This window comes from Scyliorhinus canicula, chromosome 1, assembly GCF_902713615.1.
Source record: "Scyliorhinus canicula chromosome 1, sScyCan1.1, whole genome shotgun sequence".
Lineage (NCBI taxonomy): Eukaryota > Metazoa > Chordata > Chondrichthyes > Carcharhiniformes > Scyliorhinidae > Scyliorhinus > Scyliorhinus canicula.
In genome coordinates, this window is record NC_052146.1 from 73,399,682 (window position 1) to 73,421,856 (window position 22,175).

Below are 22,175 nucleotides of genomic sequence, written 5' to 3' on the forward strand. Positions count from 1 at the left end.
CAGATGTGGTCTCACCAAAACCCTGTACAAATGTAGCAAGACTTCTTTATCCTTGTACTCCAATCCCCTTGTGATGAAAACCAATATGGCATTTGCCTTCCTTATTGCTTGCGACACCTGCACGCTAATTTACTTCGATCCTTGTATCAGCACGTCCAAGTCCCTCCCAACTTCAATGCTTCCTAGTTTCTCACCCTTTAGAAAATATTCAGCTTTTTTGTTCTTATGACCAAATTGAATAAGGCCACATTTCCCTGTATTATGCTGTAGCCACCTGGGGTGACCACTGCCCAACACAAAATGGAAGATTGCAAGGAATGCAGGGAAAATGGACATGTTGCAAAAGCAAGCAGCTTGCAAAGCGTTTGTGTATTCTGACTACTGCAGAAACCAGTTCTGACTGCTGCAGAAACCAGACAGCACTGTGAAAGAAAACAAGTTAGCATACTAATGAGGCGATACCGGGCGATCCCCAGGTACAATGGAAGCAAGTTAACACAAATCGATACATTAAATGGAAGGCCAGGCTTCTCAGCGCCAAAGGAAGTCCAAAACAATAAGTCCCAAGAACAGCCCAGGGATCGAGGAACTGCCCCGTTATTGGGGAATTCAAATCAATCGATTGGGAAGAGACCCAATCGATTGCAAGTGAATAGAGGGTCCGCCCAGACCCTGAGAGAGGTATAAGACAGAGACCCCGACCCCAGCTCTCTCTCTCTGCCAGCCTCTCCTTGACCAGCCAGCCCTCCCAGCAGAACACCGTTGCAGCAGAAGAACCTTGAGGAGGAGAGGCCTGGACAGTAGCCGCCAGCACGTAAGTGTCACACAACGCACGCTACGAGAGTAGACACTCCTGACCCCCTTTAGTCCATAACTACTGGAAGCCTGCGGACCCAGGACAAAGCTAGAGGCCGTTGTTCCCTGATCCGGCAGTCCCCTTATCCAGATAAGTATTTGGCCTATTAGTGGTAGGATTAGCCTATTTTTATATGCATGATTAGTAGATTACTGTAATATAATAAACGTGTCTTGTTTGAACTTACTAACTGGTGTATGGATTTATTGCTTTGAACTTGAACTTGAAACTTGTGGCGGTATCGTAACGATACCTGGCGACTCCAAAGCTAAGGAACGAAACAGAGCCAAATTGAGTGTTAAGCACACTCACCAAGAACGAGCAACATTTAGTGGCAACATCCGACCGGACTCGATTAGAAGTGGCCCCCCCACTCCGCGAGAACCCAGAAATTTGAATCTGAAATCTAATTGTGAAAAGGAAAAACCACAAGTGTTCAAGTAGTTCAAATCAATCCTCATAATTCGGAAGTGTGTTTTTGCATGCGTAACTAACAGGGTTATAAGGTAAAACCGAGAGATTTTTGTTGCGACAAACTGTCGGGAGTTTATAATTCGGAACATAGCGAAAGCCGTACCCGTATTTTATAGCATTGCCTTATTATCCCTCGTTCCAAATTTAAGAGAGCATAGGAGAAAAAGAAATGGCCATGCAGGCAATGGAACGCCACATGAACCCAGAGCAGTTCGTGGTCACAGCGACCAACAGCAGCAGAGTAGGTCAGTGTCCCGTTTGGGAGCTGGAACTCAAGAAGTACCTCAAAGGGAAAGGATGGCCCCTTTGGAGTGAGTTTTGTTTGAATGAGGAGACAGGTCCCGGGAGTACAGGACATACTTGGTGGAAGAACCTATCTGAAATTCACAAGAAGAGTTTAGGTAAAGCACGTAAGCCTATGGCAATTGTGTCCTGCTTGGCACAATTGCGAGGCGCAGAGGAGGTCGTCAGGACGCTCCGAGCAGATTTGGAGGAGAAAAACAGAATGAGCAAAGTGGATGTCAGGGACATCGAAAAGGAGAATTTTGGATTAAGGCAACAACTGGCAGATAAGGATAGAGAGGTAGATGATGCCAAGAGGGCACATCAGTCTTGTCTAGCCCATCTGAGCAGCTCTCAAGTTCAGTACAAAAAAGCCTATCAAGATGTGCAGCGTGCAGTCTTGATAAGACAAGAATCAGAAAAACAGGTAGAGACATTGAAAAAGCAGTGTAGCGACCTAAAGGCAGCTTTAAGGGCACTCCATGCTGCCACCACTGAGCAAAGGCAAAGCACCGTAGACCGCGCTAAATGTAGGAAGCAGATTGCAGAGCTGCAATCTCTGCTTTCTGTGCAGAATGGCTTCCAAGAGACCTTTGGAACACAGTTAGAAGGAGAGAATGCCCCAGATTGGCAGGAGTTAAGTGAAACAGCGCAGCGATATGTTCAGGGAACATGTGCGCTAGTAGCGCAGCAGAAAAAGAAAGCGCCCCAACCCCCCACAGATCAGATAGCACCCGCACCAATGAACCCAGTCACGACCCAACGAAAAGCAACCGCAGAAGGCGCACCCGAGATCACATACACCACCCCCTTAACCATGACACAGCTAAGGGACTAGTGTGAGAAAATCACCCCATTCCTCCCCACTGCAGACCCCCACCAATTCTTCGCAAGAGTAAAGCAGCCGGCGACCATGTACGGCCTGGATGTGCGAGAGCTGGTTAAGCTCACAGTTTTGAGTTTAGACTCATCAGTTGTAGCAGCCCTCCCCGACCCACAGAACGTTGGAGGAGGCACCCTCGAAGAGATGCATACAGCTATTTTAGACGCGATAGGGTACAACAGAGCAGACCCAGTCGAAGGCCTAACTAAGCGTAGGCAGAAAAGGACCGAGCACCCCACAGCATTCGCAGGAAGGCTGTGGATTTATTTCACTGCAGTTTTCGGTGATTTAGACCGCGCACATTTGACCCGAGATAATATGGTTAAATGGACCCGCACTATCATCTCCCACGCCACAGATGCAGGACAGAATATCTGCTCCAATTATGACCCCTCAGAAGAGGCCCATAATGAAAAATGGGTATTGAAAAGATTGTCCCGTGCTTGGGAGCAATCTGTCCAAGGCAAAGTAACAATAAAGAACCACGAAGAAGCTCAGGCTGCAGCAGATATCCAAGCAGTGAGAGCGCACCAAAACCCCGCTTGGGTAAATTAGGGAAAGAACAGCCCCCCACAGAAGTCACAGGAATGTTTTAACTGCGGACAGTTAGGGCATTTTGCTAGGGAATGCAACGCCCCGCAGAAATCTCAGAGAGGCCAGCAGACAGGCACACTGAACAGGAACAGAGCGAAGCCTATTCATAGTATAGGGACGCAGTCAGGACAGACCAATGTGGACGGAACGGACTGACGGTGTTCAGGCTCCCCCACCTGGGTCTGTGACACCCTCTGGGACCGAACCGGATGACCGGTAGTCATGACGAAAATCCGGGGAAAGCCCATAGAATTACTCTGGGACACAGGAGGGTCCCGCACGACCATTAATTCCTCCAGTACACCACAGGCAGACACGTGGCCCACTACAGCCACAATAACACTCAATCTTAACGATACCTGGCGACTGCAAAGCTAAGGAACGAAACAGAACCAAATTGAGTGTTAAGCACACTCACCCAGAACGAGCAACAATGCTCCATCTGCCATCTTGTTTCCCACTCACCTAACCTGCCTATTACTCTTTGCACTTGGAATACTGTATTGGTTTTTGTTTCTGTAATAGCCTGCACGGGACCTACGGGATGGGAATGGTTATCTTCCCCATGGTCCTTGCGGAGTACAGGCTCCCCCGCTATGGGAGGGAATCTCTGTTAACCTTTGTATAAAACATCAGCCAGTAAGGCACCAACCAGAACAGGAAACCGGTAGAGATCTACCGGGCAGTGTATATGGATATAAAACTACGTTTCTTTATTTCACTTCGTGTCGACGCCCTGTGTACTTATTAAAGTTTCTTTGCATGATTGTTAAGGGGGTAGTACATGGAGAAGTTGTTTCAATAATTAATATATATGGCTTGCTGATTTACTCCCTGGAGTTTATCACTAATGCGTTTTTGGACTTTGCGGATTTGGCCTCGGCTAACTCTTTTCTGGATGGAGACTTTATTTGTAAATTGAAAACCCTTATGGTCAAGCTCCTGGTTACTAGAAATACTTCCACCCTGTAGGCTAGAGCGCTGGCCTCGGCCTGTGCATAAATGGGATATCTGGACGTGTGGTGGACTTTGCATCCTGGAGATAGAGATTTTTTTTTTCTCAGCCCCTCATCAATGTTGTGCTAGAATTGACTATTTTTTGTGTCTTGATCTGTGGGTAGCATTGTGATCTCTAACCATGCTCCCACCTTCCTGGAATTTCTACTCGAGTTTCTCTCCCCCCACCCCAGTCTAGGTCATGGTGCTTTTGGATACTCCCTGCTGAGGGATAAATTGTTAATTGCATATTTTAAGAAGGTGTTTAAGTTTTCTTACTCTGTCAACTCCCTTTCCCCTCCTTCCACTCTGTGGGAGACTTGCAAGGCCAATGCTAGGGGATTGGTTATTTCTGGCACAACCAAGGAAAGATGGAGAATGCTGGAGTGCCAGCACCGGTTGGAAGTTGTCTTAATGATGTGGAGGAGAAGTACAGGAGGGTCCCGATCAAGCAATTGCTGAAGGGGGATAACATAGATAGGGTGGTTCATGATTCTTTACTGACACAGCTGGCTGAATGAAATGAAATGAAATGAAAATGAATGAAAATCGCTTACTGTCACAAGTAGGCTTCAAATGAAGTTCTGTGAAAAGCCCCTCGTCGCCACATTCCGGCGCCTGTTCAAGGAGGCTGGTACGGGAATTGAGCCGTGCTGCTGGCCTGCCTTGGTCTGATTTAAAAGCCAGCTCTTTAGCCCTGTGCTAAACCAGCCCCAGCTAGGTACACAAGCAAAAACTGTACGAGTTTGTGAATGAGCAAGTACTTGACAAGTAACTAACAGAGAGGGCTGGCAATCTCTAGGGCTACCTCCTCAGTGTGGAACTCAGGAGAATAGAGGTCAATGAAAATTGAATATATTAATGGGGCATTTAGGCATTTATATGCTGAATTATACAAGTCGGGTCAACCTGGTGATGTGATTGCATGTACTTCACTTCTCTCAAGCTCCCTGTGATTTTGGAGGATTGGTGTTTGGCCCTTGTGCTCCTATCTCTATAAATGAAGTGGCTGTGGCCATTAAGGAACTTCAGCTGGCCAAAGTTCCAGAGCCAGATGGTTTTGAGTGTGAGCTTTATAAAGAATTTAAGGATTTGTTAATGTAGCATTGGTTGTACGTACTATAACTTCTTTGAGGCAGGTAATAATAAAATAAAATAAATAAATAATCTTTATTGTCACAAGTAGGCTTATATTAACACTGCAATTAAGTTACTGTGAAAAGCCCCTAGTTGCCACATTCCAGCGCCTGTTCGGGTAGAATTCTCAGCTGGTACGGGAATTGAAGCCGCGCTGTTACACTTGTTCTGCATCACAAACCAGCTATCTAGCCCACTGAGCTAAACCAGCCCCTCTTCTGCTGCCACCGGTGCTTTGCAAGGCAAAATCTCCCTGATTTTGAAGACAGGCAAGGATCCGGAGGAATGTGCCACCCACAACCGATCTTGATTCTAAATGTTGATCTGAAGTTGCTGTAGAACATAGAACATACAGTGCAGAACAGGGCCATTCGGCCCATCGAGTCTGCACCGACCCAGTTAAGCCCTCACTTCCACCCTAACTCTGTAACCCAATAACCCCTCCTAATCTTTTTGGACACTAAGGGCAGTTTCTCATGGCCAATCCACCTAACCTGCTCGTCTTTGGTCTGTGGAAGGAAACCGGAGCACCCGGAGGAAACCCACGCCGACACGGGGAGAACGTGCAGACTCCGCACAGACAGTGACCCAGTGGGGAATCGAACCTGGGACCCTGGCACTGTGAAGCCACAGTGCTAGCCACTTGTGCTACCGTGCTGTCGAAGGGATTGGCGTGGAGGTTAGAGGGAATCTTTCCGATGATTGTTCGGAAGTGTTCAGACTGGGCTCATAAAGGGTAGGTATACCAGTAACAATGTTAGAAGGTTACTGAATGTAACCTAGGCTTTCCAGATGCGGGCACTAAACCAAGGGGATCTCCTTGGATGCGGAGAAAGCCCTTGATCGGTGAAGTGGACTTATCTGATGTACATGCTGTTGAGATTTGATCAGGGTGAGGAATATATTAAGTGGGTTCAGGTGCTACACCATAGAACCTTGCGGCAGTATTCATGAATGGTTTTAGGTCCAAAAACATTGGTTTGCAAAGAGGATGTAGACAGGGTTTCTCCCTGTCCCCCTTGCTGTCTGCACTGGCCATAGAGCCGCTGCCGGAGGGTATTAGGCAGGACCCCTTGATATAGAAACATAGAAAATAGGAGCAGGAGGAGGTCATTCGGCCCTTCGATCCTGCTCTGTCATCATTATGATCTGGCTGATCATCCAACTCCAACTCAATAGCCTGATCCCGCCTTCCCCCCATATCCTTCCATCTCCTTTGTCCCAAGTGCTATATCTAACTGCTTCTTGAAAATCGAAACTGATGTCTCGATTCTCACCATTATTGATGTGGTCAATAGATTTAGTGCCTTCTTTGGTTATAAGATGAGTTTTACAAAATTGGAGGCTATGTCGGTGGGAGAGTTGGGGGGCAGATTTTCCTTTTTGATTGTTTCCGTTGGGGTTTAAGTACATGGGCATTGCAATTACCTCTTTTTTTAAGGCAGTTAACTGGGGCTAACCTCCCTCAATTGGTTGCCTCTATTAGGTAGGATTTGACTCATTGGTCTACACTGCCGGTCTCATGCCTGGACAGGATTACTTTGATTAAAATGAATATGTTGCCCAGATTGCTACACTCCTTGCATATGTTGCCAATCTTGTTGTCAGCTAAAGTCTAAAACGAAATAAATAGAATGATCAGTTAATTTATTTGGAATAAGAAGAAGCTTTGTTTAAACGCTCGCCAAGTTGCAGCTCCAAGTTGCAACTCCAAGTTGCAAGGGAGGTTTGAGTATCCTGAATGTATCAATTGGCCTCTCACCTTAGATTTATAAGGGATTGAGTTAGGAAAGACACTGCATTCATTTGGCTCGATATTGAAGCAGACCAGTTGCCTTTCGCTTTGCAGGTCTTGTTATTTTATGGGGACATTAGGACAAGTTCTGCTGGATGCGACAATCCTATTATTATTAGTATTCTAAGAGCATGGAAAATTGTTTTCTAACTAGAAGGGTGATCTAAACTGAATTCCATTATTTCTCCCATCCAGGGCAGCCCAGTCTTCCCATCAGGTCTTATGGACCATGGATTCGATACTAACATAGCGAATAGAAGCAGGAGAAGGCCATGCAACCCTTCAAGCCTGCTCTGCCATTCACTATGATTGTGGCTGATCATCCAGTTCAATACCCTGATCCCGCCTTCCCCCAATATCCCTTCATCCCTTTAGCCCCAAGGGCTATATGCAATTCCTTCTTGAAATTACACAATGTTTTGGCCTCAACTGCTTTTTGTGGTTGTGAATTCCACAGATTCGCCATTCCCTGGGTGAAGGTATTTCTCCTTACCTCAGTCCTAAAAGGTTTACCCGTATCCTCAAACTATGCCCCCTAGTTCTGGACTCCCCCACCATCAGGACCATCCTTTCTGAATCTATCCTGTCTAATCCTATAGACACTTGGTGGGATAGAGGCATTTGTAGGCTGGGATATATGTTCTGTGATGCCTCCTTGTTATCCTTTGATCAGCAAGACCAACAATTTGACATCCTTTTACATTCCTTTTTTAAGTATCTGCAATTGAGACTTTATCCCGAGTAAAACAATTTTGCATCTTAATTCCTATTATTCCCGGTGGAAAAAGCCTGATTTCTGCAGAGTCTAAACAGTTGATCAGCAAGTTTTATGATACCTTGTGTTCTGGACCCTGTGTTAGTACATTGGGTACCTTGTAGTCATGGGAAAAAGACTGGGCAATTAATACTGATGAGGAGACATGCGGTACTTTATGGGATTATGCCAATAAACGTTCGGTTTGCAATATAGTGAGATTCAGATTAAGATACTGCACCATTTGCATATCAAACCTAGTCTGAGATGCAGGTTTGATTCTGCTATATCTCCGCTGTGCCTAAAGAGCCGGGTAGTCGAGGGTAATTATATACATTGCGTATGGACCTATGCAACATTCAATCCTATTGGTCTGATGTAGTTACGAAGTTTAAGAGAATATTTGACTGAGCCTTAGAGCTTAATCCTTTGTTTTTAATTCTGGGTCTTCAGATGGGCGAATTACTGACGTTAATGAAAAAAGGGAGTATAACATCCTAACTTTTGCTGTTCATAAAAATCTCCTCTGTCTTGGATCAGCGACAAGTATCCTTCAGTTCAAAATTGGCAATCATTAGTCATGGAATGTATCCTTATGGTATTCTTGACGTCTGTGGTCCATCCCAAGTCTGATGCATTTCGTAAAGTGTGGGACCCCTATCTCAAAGTTATAGGCTCCATCTTGTCTGACGTACTCCTGTTAGGATTCCCTTTGAGCCATGTTGTAAATCTTGATCTCGTAATAAATAAAAGTGTGCGACCTGAGATGTTACCCTATCTTATTTATATGGCCTCATCCTCTTCCTCCCCCACTTGATTTTTTTTGATTGATCTGATATTAAAACTGGTGGCACTAGTTCAAAAGGTCTGTTGTTCCAAAGTCAACCTATCTTGTTTTTTCTTATATTTAAAATACTTCTTGTTCTGTAATGTAACTCCTTTGCATTGAAAATGTTATGTTGTGTTATTTGTAAAAAATTAAAAATCCAGTAAAAAAAAACATTAAAAAGTAATTCAAGGATTCGCTCATCTGCTATTGTGATGGTGTTGCCTCCATCAACAGTCTCAATGTGTCTCCTCCAGGGGGTCTCCTGCCTGAGGTCAGTGGCACTTAACTCACTCCAGGTACCTGGTATTGGCCAGTATGGGCTGTGCGGTCTACTGTTGCTACGGTCACAAATTTGACAACCGCACCTTTCTTGCTACTGATCACCAATAAAAACAAACACACAACAGCTAGATTTTAATAACTGCAGTAAGAATGACTGTATATTGAACTAAATAATTGAAAATAAATTTCAATGCATATACACAATTATGAAAATTCATGACCTACTTTGTGTGTTCCAGGGTCCGTATGTCAGCCAAGTCAAAGGCTATTATAATGGCTGGAAACACAAATTTTAAACGTGATTAAAACAATATAATTTTAAAAAACCACAATGATCACTTTGTTTTGCTTATTGCTAATCAGGGCTTACCTTCAGCACCTCGATAATATGCAGAGGCAATGCACTTGAATTTCTCCTGCCCTGCTGTGTCCCAGCTAAAATCAATAGAAACATCTATCAGATTAACCCTTTGAAGAGACCAACTGCAAACTGATGGTTGGATTTAACTGTAACCGAATAGGTTCTGTTTTATTCTAGTGTTTGCCGCATTGAAATATCTGAATGTCACTACCACAGGCATTGAACATTGGCCTAGTTATTTAGCATACACAGTGAGGAAATGCAGGATAGAAAATGTGCTCGAAAAGATCCACCTTTTCCCTGCAATCAGCTCCAGTAAGTTTCCAAACTAGGAAGGGTTAACAGCATTGGATTTCCAGGAATTTGGGATAGGTGTGAATTTTCTTGGAAAGGGGAAGAATTTTAGTGGTGATGGTTGGAAATCTGAAGTCCTATTTCAGGCAATCAATGTAAACAAGAAAAGACTTGCATTTCACAATCATAGAATGCTCCAAGCGTTTTATAACTAATGAAGTATTTTTGAACTGTAGTCACTGTTTTAATGTTGGGAACACAGCAGCCAATTTGCGTACAGCAAAGTCTCATAAATAACAGCAGTGTGATGACTTCCGGTGGCGGCAATGCGCAGTTGAGCCGCACATTCGGCGGCTCCCGCGATTAACGGACTTCGGGGCTTTTTTCAGGGCCCCCAACGGAGCTGAGGAGGCAAATCCCGACGGGGGAAGAGGCCAGGAGTTGCCCCAGCGGTCCCATGGTCTGGACCAGGAGTGGGGCAGAGAGAAGATCGAGGAAAACACCCAGGAAAAATCAGGGGCAGGAAAACAAAATGGCGGCCGGCGAAAGCTTTGAGGAGCTGAGGAAGTGGGTCCAGGAGCAGCAGACGATTCTGCTGCGCTGCTTCCAGGAGCTGAAGTTGGAGCTGCTGGAGTCCCTGAAGGTAACCAACAGGGAACTGATGGAGACCCAGACAGCCCAGGGGGCTGCGATCCGGGAGCTGCAGCAGCAGGCCGCCGAAAGGGAGGACGAGGTCGTGGCCGTGGTGGGGAAGGTGGAGATGCACGAGGCGCTCCATAAAAGATGGCAGGATCGGTTCGAGGAGCTGGACAACCGGTCGAGGAGGAAGAATTTACGGATCCTGGGCCTCACGGAGGGGCTGGAGGGGTCGGACCTAGCGGCCTATGTGGTGATGATGCTAAACTCGCTGATGGGGGCTGGGTCCTTCCAGGGGCCCCTGGAGTTGGAGGGGGCCCACAGAATTCTGGCTAGGAGGCCCAAGCCGAACGGGCCGCCGCTGGTGGTGTTGGTGAGGTTCCACCGGTTCGTGGATCGTGAGTGTATGCTCCGGTGGGCCAAGAAGGAGCGGAGCAGCAAATGGGAGAACACGGAGGTGCGGATCTTCCAGGACTGGAATGCGGAAGTGGCGAGGCAGAGGGCCGGGTTTAACCGGACGAAGGCGGTGCTCCACAGACGGAAGGTGAAGTTTGGAATGTTGCAGCCGGCGCGTCTGTGGGTCACCTATAAGGATCGACACCTCTATTTTGAGTCCCCGGAGGATGCGTGGGCCTTCGTGCAAGCCGAGAAACTGGACTCAAACTGAGGGTCCCCCTGATGGGGGATGCTGTATAATACTGTATTTATTTATACTGTATTTGTATTTGCTGGGTTTAGGGTAAGATGTGGGGTGGCTTTAGGGTGGGTGGGGTGATGTCGTACGGGTTTTTTCTTTATGGGTTTTCAAGCAGGGGTTGGGTGGATGGGTTCGGGCAGAGGGGTAAACGGGGTGTTTGGGGGCAATGGAGACGGCACAGGGGAGAAATGGGGGGCTCGATTGAGGCCCCGATACGAGGGAACCATCGGTTCGTCCCAGGGAGCATTGATGGTGGATTTCTGGGCTGGCACAGGGCAGGGGTTAGGAGGTTGAGGGACCTGTTTGTGGAGGGGAGGTTCGCGAGCTTGGGGGAGTTAGAGGGGAAGTTTGGGCTCCCCCCGGGGAACCTGTTTCGATACATGCAGGTTAGGGCGTTTGTCAGGCGGCAGATGGAGGGGTTCCCCTTGTTGCCCCCACATGGGGTACGGGACAGGGTGCTCTCGGGGGTGTGGGTTGGAGGAGGGAGGATTTCGGACATATACCGGGTAATGCAGGAGGTAGACGAGGCCTCGGTGGAGGAACTGAAGGGTAAATGGGAAGAGGAGCTGGGTGAGGAGATTGAGGAGGGGACGTGGGCGGATGCCCTGGAGAGAGTGAATTCCTCCTCTTCCTGTGCGAGACTTAGCCTCATACAGTTCAAGGTGCTGCATAGGGCCCACATGACTGGGTCGAGGATGAGCAGGTTTTTCGGGGGCGAGGACAGGTGTGCTAGGTGCTCGGGGAGCCCAGCGAACCACGCCCATATGTTTTGGGCGTGCCCAGCGTTGGGGGAGTTTTGGAAGGGGGTAGCAAGGACGGTGTCGAGGGTGGTGGGATCCAGGGTCGAGCCAGGCTGGGGACTCGCAATTTATGGGGTTGCAGTGGAGCCGGGAGTGCAGGAGGCGATAGAGGCCGGTGTTCTGGCCTTTGCGTCCCTAGTAGCCCGGCGGAGGATCTTGCTCCAATGGAAGGATGCGAGGCCCCCAAGCGTGGAGGCCTGGATCTCTGATATGGTGGGGTTCATTAAATTGGAGAGGGTGAAATTTGCTCTGAGGGGATCAGTACAAGGGTATTTCAGGCGGTGGCAGCCTTTCCTGGACTTCCTGGCGGAACGGTAGGGAAATAGGCCGACAGCAGCAGCAACCCGGGAGGGGGGTAAGGATTGGGGGGAGGGAGAACTGTGCACATGGGTTTGTGGAGGGTGCTATCTCTCTCTTTTTTGTTTTTTTCTGTTTTTGTTTTCTTTTTCTTTGTTTTTGTTCTTTCCTTTTGTTTGAAGTTGCTCTTGAAGCTGGGGGGGTATTGTTCATGGGGTGTTGCCGCGGTTGTATGTTAATAGAGTTAAGATGTTTATATTTTGTATTTTGTAAAAATTTCAATAAAAATTATTTTTTAAAAAAATTAATTTAAAAAAAATAACAGTGTGATAATGACCATTCAATCTGTTTTTTTGGAATAAAAAAAACAAAAACTGCTGGATGAACTCAGCAGGTCTGACAGGGTCTGTGGAGAGCGAAACAAAGGAGGGGGGGATTTTCTGCCCCCATTTTGGGTGGCTTGGGAATGGCAGAGGGGGCGCGGAGAATCAAGTGGGAGATTCAAAACGTCTTTTACACCAGCGGGATTTTCCTTGCCCCCGTCAAACATAATTGGGGTTCCGGAGTTTTCTGTTGTAGCCACTCTGACTAAAAGTTGAATTAAGGCCACCCTAACACATTTCAAGGAGGATCCGTACACTAACGGGGAAGGGAGAGAAGTGAGGGAGAGCTCTCTTTCAGGCTGGGATGGATTTCAAAACAATCACCAGATAAGATATCAATCACTAGACTATCTAAAGTCTCTGCTCTAATTTCACAGAAATTCTTCTTCAAACGACAAGTGCATTTTCATTTATTTTAACTGCTCCAAAGTAGTAAGTAGAAATTGAGAAAAGTGTAGGCCCATAAATCACTTTGTAATCTCAAAATAGTTCATGTGGACTTAACAAAGATTTGAAGTATAATATAAGATTCAATTTTGTTGAAAAATTGTCCCAAGTAAAATTAATTATAGGCAGCTTTAATCCAAAGTGCAGGAACCAAAGAAGCTTTCAAGCATGTGGCCAACTATATTAATTCAATATCCTCTAACCTTGGCAAGGTTATAGTCATGAGGGCAGTAGTATTGAAGATACAGTGTCACAGGTAAGACTTTCACTGGTCTAGCAATTTGGAAGCACTTGGTTGGGCGGAGATGGGGGCATGAAGGGCAAGTTTCCTGTGCTGTAATATTAAGGTTCAAGGCTTCCGAGATGGTGATATAGAGCTGGCAGAGTGCAATAGTCCGTTCGGTAAGACCAGAGGCAGTGTGAAGAAAACTGATGCTACTGGTAGCGTTGTAGCAGGCCTCAGGTAGGTGTGGCTGGAGACTGGTCAGTGATGAATAGGGAGAGAGTGAGAGTTTGTTCCATAGGGCTAGTTTCCCCAAGTAATGATTGCTCTGGCAGCCTCAGGAAAAAAACAATATTGGGGGCAGGGATCTGAAAGAAGTGTTAGGCCCACTATTTACACAAGCATACGTGTCATGTAAGGAAGATATTAGGAACTTAGGTCCAGAAATGTGGTCCAAGATGTAGCAGGCAATTTAGGGGTTAAACAGACTGAAGGAAAACACTGCTATCAGCAGAGTCAGAGGGATAAGCCCGCAGCCTGAGTACCTTGTCCCATTCAGACTTAACCTTGTTAGTGGGGAATACACATTCTGGTTCAGCCAGGATGATCCATTCAAGATCCATTGTCACTCGGGACATTTGACCAGCCATTAGCTCATCAGATGACCTATTTATCTGTCAATGGAAGGTTAGTTGCATATCAATAGCATGACTCTGTTCTTTTGTATAAATGGGAGTGGGCAATCAGCTAAGATAACAAGGGTAGGTTCAAATCTGGAAACCCGAGACAACCTTCATTTGAGGAGCTGGACGGAGCTTACAGACAGACAGAGAGAGCGAGAGAGAGAGAGAGAGCGAGAGAATACTGTTCTGAACATTATAGGGAGAATACTGTGGAAATCCTTGCCCCCGTCAAACATAATTGGGGTTCCGGCATTTTCTGTTGTAGCCACTCTGACTAAAAGTTGAATTAAGGCCACCCTAACACATTTCAAGGAGGATCCGTACACTAACGGGGAAGGGAGAGAAGTGGAGGTCATGAAAGATGCCACCGAGGCAGGCTTTGGAAAAGAATTCTGAACAAATCTCCCTAACAAAAGAAAAAGTGCTTCAAAAATGCAAGTATTGCCTTGGCCTGTCTGTGTAAGCGGCAGGAGAGCGGCTTGGTTATTTAAAGTGATGTTTAATGGGAACTAGTGTGTTAAGGTTAAGAAACTGCATGCAATCTATTTGTGTTAGAGCCGAAGTAAAAGTTTAAATATTGTTTTATTTTCTTTCGTTGTATAAAGTTGGTTCATAAAATAACCAAGCCCTATTTCTTATATTATCACTCCTGAAACAAAACAATATTTCTGTCAGATTATGGCATCTGATTCAGTCTCTTAGACACTGTTGAGAGCTGACCAGGCGTCCATAACATCGGCATAGATGATGGATGCCCCCTTGTTTGTCTTTCTCAGCATAGTGGTCAGTGCACTTTGGTCCAGTTGTGCATGTAACGTTCCTGTTCATCATTTTGAGACCTGGAATACTGACCCTATGCAGGTCAATTTAAGGGCTACACTGTCTGTCCTAGCGCTATGTCTGACTAGGGCATCCTTACTGAAGTTACTAGCTGCTGAGAGAAGAACAGCAGACTTAATTCATCCTCCAAAGAATATATCCATTCAAAAGCAATTTGACATTCAATATTACGGCATTTTATAACTAAATAGGAAACACTTTAAAGTTCAGGTAATGTAATTTTTACTACGTACTCACATTTGTAGATTGTATGGAGTTCCAGCAATTTCAAACCGCTCAATTTCAAAATCAACCCCGATTGTAGCCTTATAGTCTCGGTCAAACACATTCTTACAAAATCTGAAATTTAAAAAGGATCGTAGTAAATATTATTTCAATAAAATGAGACGGCCTCACGAAAATAATTCAGCTTCAAGACTTCCGGTGGCGGCTATGAGGGAGTAAGTCGTGCATTTGGTGGCTCTTTAAGACCTTTAAGACTTAAAGGTCAGACTTTAAGACCTTTTCCCCCGACTTTTTTGAACTTTTGAGCGCTGCAGTGAAAAACAATAGCACTTTAGATCTGAATCCATACAGAGTTGTATGGACTTAAGGAACAGAAGGGAGCGAAAACAGGCGAAGAAAGGGCTCAACAAAGGTGGTGTGGAAGCTCAAGTGGGAGGAAAGATGGCCGATGAACGGTCGGCGGAACGGACGGTCCAGACAGCACTGGACAACATGCTGCAGGTCATGAAAGAGAGCTTTGCAGCACTGAAGCCGGATAATTTGGAACCGTTCCAGAAAGCGGTGGAGCGACTGGACCAGAGGCTGGATGCACAGGGTAAGAAGGTCCAGGCACTGGAGGAGACAGTGGAAGAGCAGGCGGATTTCCAAAAGGTAGCGGACGTGGGAATTAGAAAGTTGAAGGAGCAACAATCAGGGCTGATGGACAAGCTGGAGGATCTGGAAAACAGGTCTCGCTGGCAGAATCTGAGAATCATTGGGCTCCCGGAGGGGGCCGAGGGAGTGAATGCCACGGCATATGTGGCGGACATGCTGCAGAAGCTGGTGGAGGATGATTTCTTCCTGCGTCCGTTGGAGCTGGACAGGGCACACAGAGTGCAGGCGAGGCAGCCATGGGGGGGGGGGACTCAAGTTAGAGTGTATTAAGGGATGTTTGCATTTGTTCGCAGATTGCCTTTCGTGTTAGCGATGTCGTTCGGCATGCTCTTTTACTTAAAATTGGGGGTGTTCTTGTGTTTGTGTTTGCCTGTTTGAAAGTTTTAAAGTTAAAGCCAAAGTTATAGTTAAAGTTTAAGTTATTGGGTGCTCGGGGGGCTGTTCGGGTTCGTTTTGCTATTTTTCTGGGAATGTTGGGAGGGGGGGTGGGTGGTAGCGCCCACCTCATTACACAGTTTGAATTGAACTATTGTGGGGGCGAGCTTTGTTCTTTGTTTGTTTTATCTCTCTGTTTCGGTCCCAGAGCGATTGTTCGAACAGGGCTGTTCTGGGGAGGTGGTGTTGATGGGCAGGGGTGAGGGAAGTGGGGGGACAATAGGTGGGAGACATGGTGGCGCCGGAGTTGAGAGCCACCACGGGAGTGAGGTGGGGGGGTGTGTATACAGCCAGTATATGGCAGGGGTTAGGTTACAAAGGGTTGTTGCTGAGGGGGGGGAATGATCTGCTGACGAGGGAGGGAACTGAGCCAGGTAACAGGGAAGAGGCCGGGGGTGGGAGCTGCCAAGAGGCGGACCAGGGGAGGTGTGGCACATGGGTGTGGGCCCAAGAAGGGGGATGGCTGACCGGCGTAGGGGGGTGGGGGGCAGGGTGCCCTCCAACCAGGCTAATCACCTGGAATGTTAGAGGATTAAATGGGCCTGTCAAAAGGGCACGTGTGTTCGCACACTTGAAATGAAATGAAATGAAATGAAAATCGCTTATTGTCATGAGTAGGCTTCAAATGAAGTTACTGTGAAAATCCCCTAGTCACCACATTCCGGTGCCTGTTCGGGGAGGCTGTTACGGGAATCGAACCGTGCTGCTGGCCTGCTTGGTCTGCTTTCAAAGCCAGCGATTTACCCTGTGCTAAACAGCCCCTATGAGCTCTGAAGGCAGATGTAATGTTGCTGCAGGAGACACATTTGAAAGTGGCGGACCAGATTAGATTACGGAAGGGCTGGGTTAGCAAGTCTTCCATTCGGGGCTTGACGCTAAGACCAGAGGGGTCGCGATCATGATTAACAAACGGGTTAAATTTGAGGCGGACAGCACAGTTGCGGATGGGGGTGGTAGATTTCTTATGGTCCGGGGCAAGCTTGAGGGGGTGAAGGTGGTCCTAGTGAATATTTCTGCTCCAAACTGGGATGACGTAGATTTCATCAAAAGGCTGCTGGGGAAAATCCCCGACTTGGATTCGCACAAGTTGATTATGTGTGGGGACTTTAATACAGTCCTCGACCCCGACCTGGACCGGTCGTGCTCCAGAACGGGCAGGGTCCCGGCAATGGCAAGGGAATTGAGAGGGTTCATGGAACAAATGGGGGGGGGGGTTAGACCCCTGGAGAATCAGCCGGCCAACGGGGAATGAGTTCTCGTTCTATTCACATGTTCACAAGGTTTATTCTCGTATTGACTTCTTTATTATGAGTAGGGAATTTTTGGAGGGGGTGAGGGACAGAATACTCGGCGATCACTATTTTGGACCATGTTCCACATTGGGTTGACCTGCAGGTCTGCAAAGAAAGTTACCAGCGCCCACAGTGGAGGTTAGAGTTGGGATTGTTGGCAGATGAGAGGGTGTGTGAGAGTGAGGAAATGCATGCAGGACTACCTGCAGGTCAATGATACAGGGGAAGTCTCAGCAGCGGTGTTCTGGGAGGCGCTGATGGCAGTGGTGAGAGGGGAACTGATCTCAATCTGAGCCCATAGGGACAGAACGGATAGGGCAGAGATGGACAGATTGGTGCAGATGACACGTACGGATAGGGAATATGCGGACTCCCCGAGAGCAGAGCTACTTAGGGAACGACGGAGACTGCAGGCGGAGCTGGGGGCGCTATCCACTGGAAAGGCCGTAGAGCAGCTCAGAAAGGCCAGGGCCGCGGTGTACGAGTATGGGGAGAAAGCCAGCAGAGTGCTTGCACAGCAACTTAGGAAGAGGGAGGCGGCCAGGGAAATAGGGACGTTAGTGGACGGGGCAGGGAACCGGGTGGGAGACCCGGTAGGATCGAACAGGGTATTCAGGGACTTCTACAGCAAGTTGTATACCTTGGAATCCCCCACGGGGCCGGAGGGAATGAGGCGCTTCTTAGATAGGCTGACCTTCCCAAAGGTGGGCAGGAGGATGGTAGAGGGGCTGGGGGCCTCAATTAGAGCTGAATAAGTAATGGGGGGCCTGAAGGCTATGCAGTTGGGTAAAGCCCTGGGGTCGGATGGGTATCCAGTGGAGTTCTACAAAAAGTTCTCAGGGATAGTGAGGCCGGTGCTGGTTAGCGTGTTTAACGAGGCGAGGGACAATGGGGTGCTACCCCCGACAATGTCGCAAGCCACCATCTCGCTGATATTAAAACAGAATAAAGATCCGGAAGCTTGTGGGTCCTTTAGGCCAATCTCCCTGATTAATGTGGACGCTAAACTGCTGGCCAAGATCCTGGCGTCCAGAATTGAAGAATGTGTACCGGACGTGATTGTGGAGGACCAAGCGGGGTTTGTTAAGGGCAGGCAGCTGGTAGCCAATCTAAGAAGGCTACTCAATGTGATTATGATGCCCCCGGAAGGCAGAGAGGTGGAGGTAGTGGTGGCATTGGATGCCGAAAAGGCTTTTGACCGGGTTGAGTGGGACTATTTATGGGAGGTGCTGGGACGGTTTGGGTTTGGAGAAGGCTTTGTGAACTGGGTTAGACTGCTATATGAGGCTCCGGAGGCTAGTGTAAGGATGAACAGGACGACATCGGAGTATTTTAGACTACACCGCTGGACAAGACAGGGATGCCCCCTCTCTCTACTGCTGTTTGCGTTGGCCATAGAACTGCTGGCAATTGCACTGAGAGCGGCAAGGGGATGGAAGGGAATGGTCGGGGGGGGGGGGGGGGGGGGGGGGGGGGGGGGGGGGGAGAGATAGAACACAAGGTCTCGCTCTACGCGGGTGACCTGCTTTTGTATGTGTCGGATCCAGCGTCAGGGATGCACGGGATTATGGAAATCCCTGGGGAATTTGGCCGGTTTTCGGGCTACAAGTTGAACATGGCAAAAAGAGAGATGTTTGTGGTGCAAGCGAGGGGTCAGGAGAATAGGCTGAGGGAGCTACCGTTTAGGTATTTAGGGACACAAGTGGCACTGGACTGGGGCAAGATGCATAAATTGAACTTGTCTAGGCTGGTGGAGCAAATGAGGAGCGAGTTTCGGAGGTGGGATGCGCTCCCGCTGTCACTAGCGGGGAGAGTACAGGCGGTGAAGATGACGATCGTCCCGAGATTCCGGTTTATTTTTCAGTGTCTCCCTATTTTCATTCTGCGGTCCTTCTTTAAAAGAATCAATAAAATCATCCTGGGATTTGTTTGGGCAGGGAAGTCCCCGCGGGTAAAGAGGGGGATGCTGGAATGGAACCATAGCGAGGGGAGACTGGCGTTGCCGAACCTCGGCAACTACTACTGGGCGGCTAACATAGCCATGATAAGGAAATGGATAGTGGGTACGGGGTCGGTTTGGGAGCGGGTGGAGGCTGCTTCGTGCAGGGGCACCAGCTTGGCAGCCCTGGTCACAGCTCCTCTGCCGCTCCCGCCGGCCAGGTACTCCACCAGCCCTATAATGATGGCGGCGCTGTGGATTTGGGGCCAGTGGAGGAAGCATGCGGGGAAGTGGGAGCGTCGGTCTGGTCCCCAATATCTGACAACCACCGATTTGTCCCGGGGAAGATAGGATGGCGGGTTTCGAGCGTGGCGGAGTGCGGGGGTGGGAAGGATGGGCGACTTGTTCCTGGAAGGGAGCTTTGGGAACATGAGGGCGCTGGAGGAGAAGTTCGGGCTGGTGAGGGGGAATGACTTTCGGTACTTGCAGGTGCGGGATTTCGTACGTTGACAGATCCCGTCCTTTCCACGCCTTCCAACAAAGGGGATTCAGGACAGGGTAGTTTCCAGGGGTGAGGTAGGAGAGGGGAGCGTCTCGGATATTTAGAAGGAGCTTACGGGAGCGGAGGACACAGGGACCAAGGAACTGAAACTCAAGTGGGAAGAGGAGCTTGGTGGAGAGTTGGAGGGAGGCCTATGGGCAGACGCTCTGAGGAGGGTAAATACAACCGCAACATATGCCAGGCTCGGCCTGATTCAGTTCAAGGTGGTTCACCGGGCCCACATGACGGTGGCCCGGATGAGCAAATTCTTTGGGCTGGAGGACAAATGTGCTAGATGTGGGGGAGGACCAGCGAACCATGTCCCCATGCTCTGGGCGTGTCCAAAACTCAGGGGATACTGGCAGGGATTTGCGGACGTCATATCCCGGGTACTGAAAACAAGGTGGCGATGAGCCAGAGGTGGCGATTTCTGGGGTGTCGGAGGACCTGGGAGTCCAGGAGGGGATAGAGGCCGACGTTGTGGCCTTTGCTTCCCTGATAGCCTGGCGACGAATATTGTGGCCTGGAGGGACTCAAAGCCCCCAAAGACCGGAGTATGGCTGTCGGACATGGCAAGCTTTCTCGGCTTGGAAAAAATCAAGTTCGCCTTACGAGAATCACTATCGGGGTTCGCCCGGAGGTGGCAACCATTCATCGACATCTTTGCGGGGAACTAATCGTCAGCGGGGGTGGGGGGGCTTAGTATAGGGTAGAGTAGGGGGGAAGAATAGGCGGGTCTATTTGCGAGAGAGGAACTGTTATTTGCACTATGTTTTTTGTAATTGGTATCTGCACACTAATGTATATTGTTATTGTTTACAACGCCAAAAATACCTCAATAAAATTGTCTGTCAAAAAAAAAGAATTCAGCTTCAAGTGCATAACACTACAATGGAGGAATGAGATACAGGTTGAGTATTTATTATTGGGATAAGGCAGGAAAGTGGATGAAGGTTATGGAGAGCAGACTCGATGGACTGAATGGTCTACTTCGCCTCCGATATCTTATGGAGTATCCTTTATCTATAAATCTGAAAACAGAACACATCCAAAAATCACACCTTTTTTGAACTTCATTGACCTTTTGTGTGGCAAGTATAGTAATTTATCTAGTACACAGGCACTGTGTACCCTGTGATTTTTGTGATGAACATGTCGAAAAGAAAATTACAGGTAGCCTGCTAGATTGCATTTATTATTCAGTGAGACACCTTGGGCTGTATTCTCCCCCCCCCCAATCCACACCGGGTGGGAGAATCGCCGGGGCACCGTGAGAATCGTGCCACGCTACCCTGACCACCGCACGATTCTCCCACCACCCCGAAACTAGCGGCGCGCGAATCACGCTGGGCCGCTCGGAGAATCGCTGCAAACGGCAAGCGTCGATTCTCCGGCCCGGATGGGCCGAGCGGCCGCTCCGACACGACAGGGCTCCGCCAGCGCCGTCCACCCCTGGTCTCCGCCGGCGGGAACTCTGCGGGAATGCTCGGGGGCGGCCTGTGGGTGGGGAGGGGCGCTCCTTCACCGGGGGGTGCCTCCGAAGGGGTCTGGCCCGCGATCGGGGCCCACCGATCGGCGGGCCGGCCTCTCCCCCACCCCCCAGGCCTACATTCAGTCGCGGCCGGCCCCTGAACACCCACGCCATATCACGTCACGGCCGGCGCGCGCAAGAAGTTCCCTGCGCATGCGCAGGATGGCGTGGCCCAACTGCGCAAGATTGAGCTGCCCCAACTGCGCATGTGCGGGTTGGCGCGGCGCCCATTTGGAGCTGCATAGGGACGCTGGAGTGGGGGCCGGAATAGGTCATGCCTGGGCACTGTTCACGCCGTTTGTTGGTCCGCGGAACGGAGAATCGCCCCCTTACGTTTCTCGCCATTTTATTTACTTTAGACTATAGCTAGTCTAGGCTTAGGTTATTGTAATGTAAGTTTATTGGTGGTATCTGAAAAGCAAATTGATCTGGAATCCGCATTGCAATGGCCCCAAGGATTTCGGATAAAGGATACTCAATCTGTAGCACACGTATATCTACGCTGATTTGTAGACAACCAAAAAAAAAAATCAAAGAGCGTTTGTAGGGACCCAAAGAAATAATTGAAATGGTCTCTACATGAAAACTGCCAATGGGAGAGCCAAACAACTGTTGCAGCTACCAGAGGAACCAAAAAATCATCAAAACATCGGAAGAAAACAACCTTGTTCAGAAGCCCACCAAGTGCTCCGCTCGAATCGAACTTGTTGGCTGTGAATAGCAAATACCCGCAATAATAAATTTAGAGCTGGGGTGTTGAAAAACACAAAGGGAAACAGGCTGAGCTCGGTTTACGGCTCGTTTTGGGGAGAAAGCAAGGTAGTGCTAACAATTTGTGCCACATTTGTGGCACAGAGCGATGGAGGTCGTATACAGAATAATTCAACTATTTTCTGCAGGTTAACAAGATAGCAGCAGATATAAGAGTCCTAACACTCCTGTGCATGATGGGGGAGGGGCGGGGGGGGGGGGGGGTAAGGGGGGTATTTAGTCTCCTTAAGAGTCTGGTACAGGC

At 48.4% G+C, this 22,175-nt stretch overlaps 1 protein-coding gene across 1 annotated transcript in view; it reads right to left on the reverse strand.

Moving 5' to 3' along the window:
- Positions 1-22,175, reverse strand: part of rab36 (RAB36, member RAS oncogene family) — a 78,940-nt gene that overhangs the window by 37,807 nt on the left and 18,958 nt on the right. The window contains exons 5-7 of the mRNA XM_038793272.1: positions 14,781-14,882; positions 9,253-9,317; positions 9,108-9,159 (exon numbers count right to left, since the gene is read on the reverse strand). Coding sequence (XP_038649200.1) covers positions 9,108-9,159; positions 9,253-9,317; positions 14,781-14,882 — 219 coding nt within the window. The remainder of the gene's footprint in view (positions 1-9,107; positions 9,160-9,252; positions 9,318-14,780; positions 14,883-22,175) is intronic.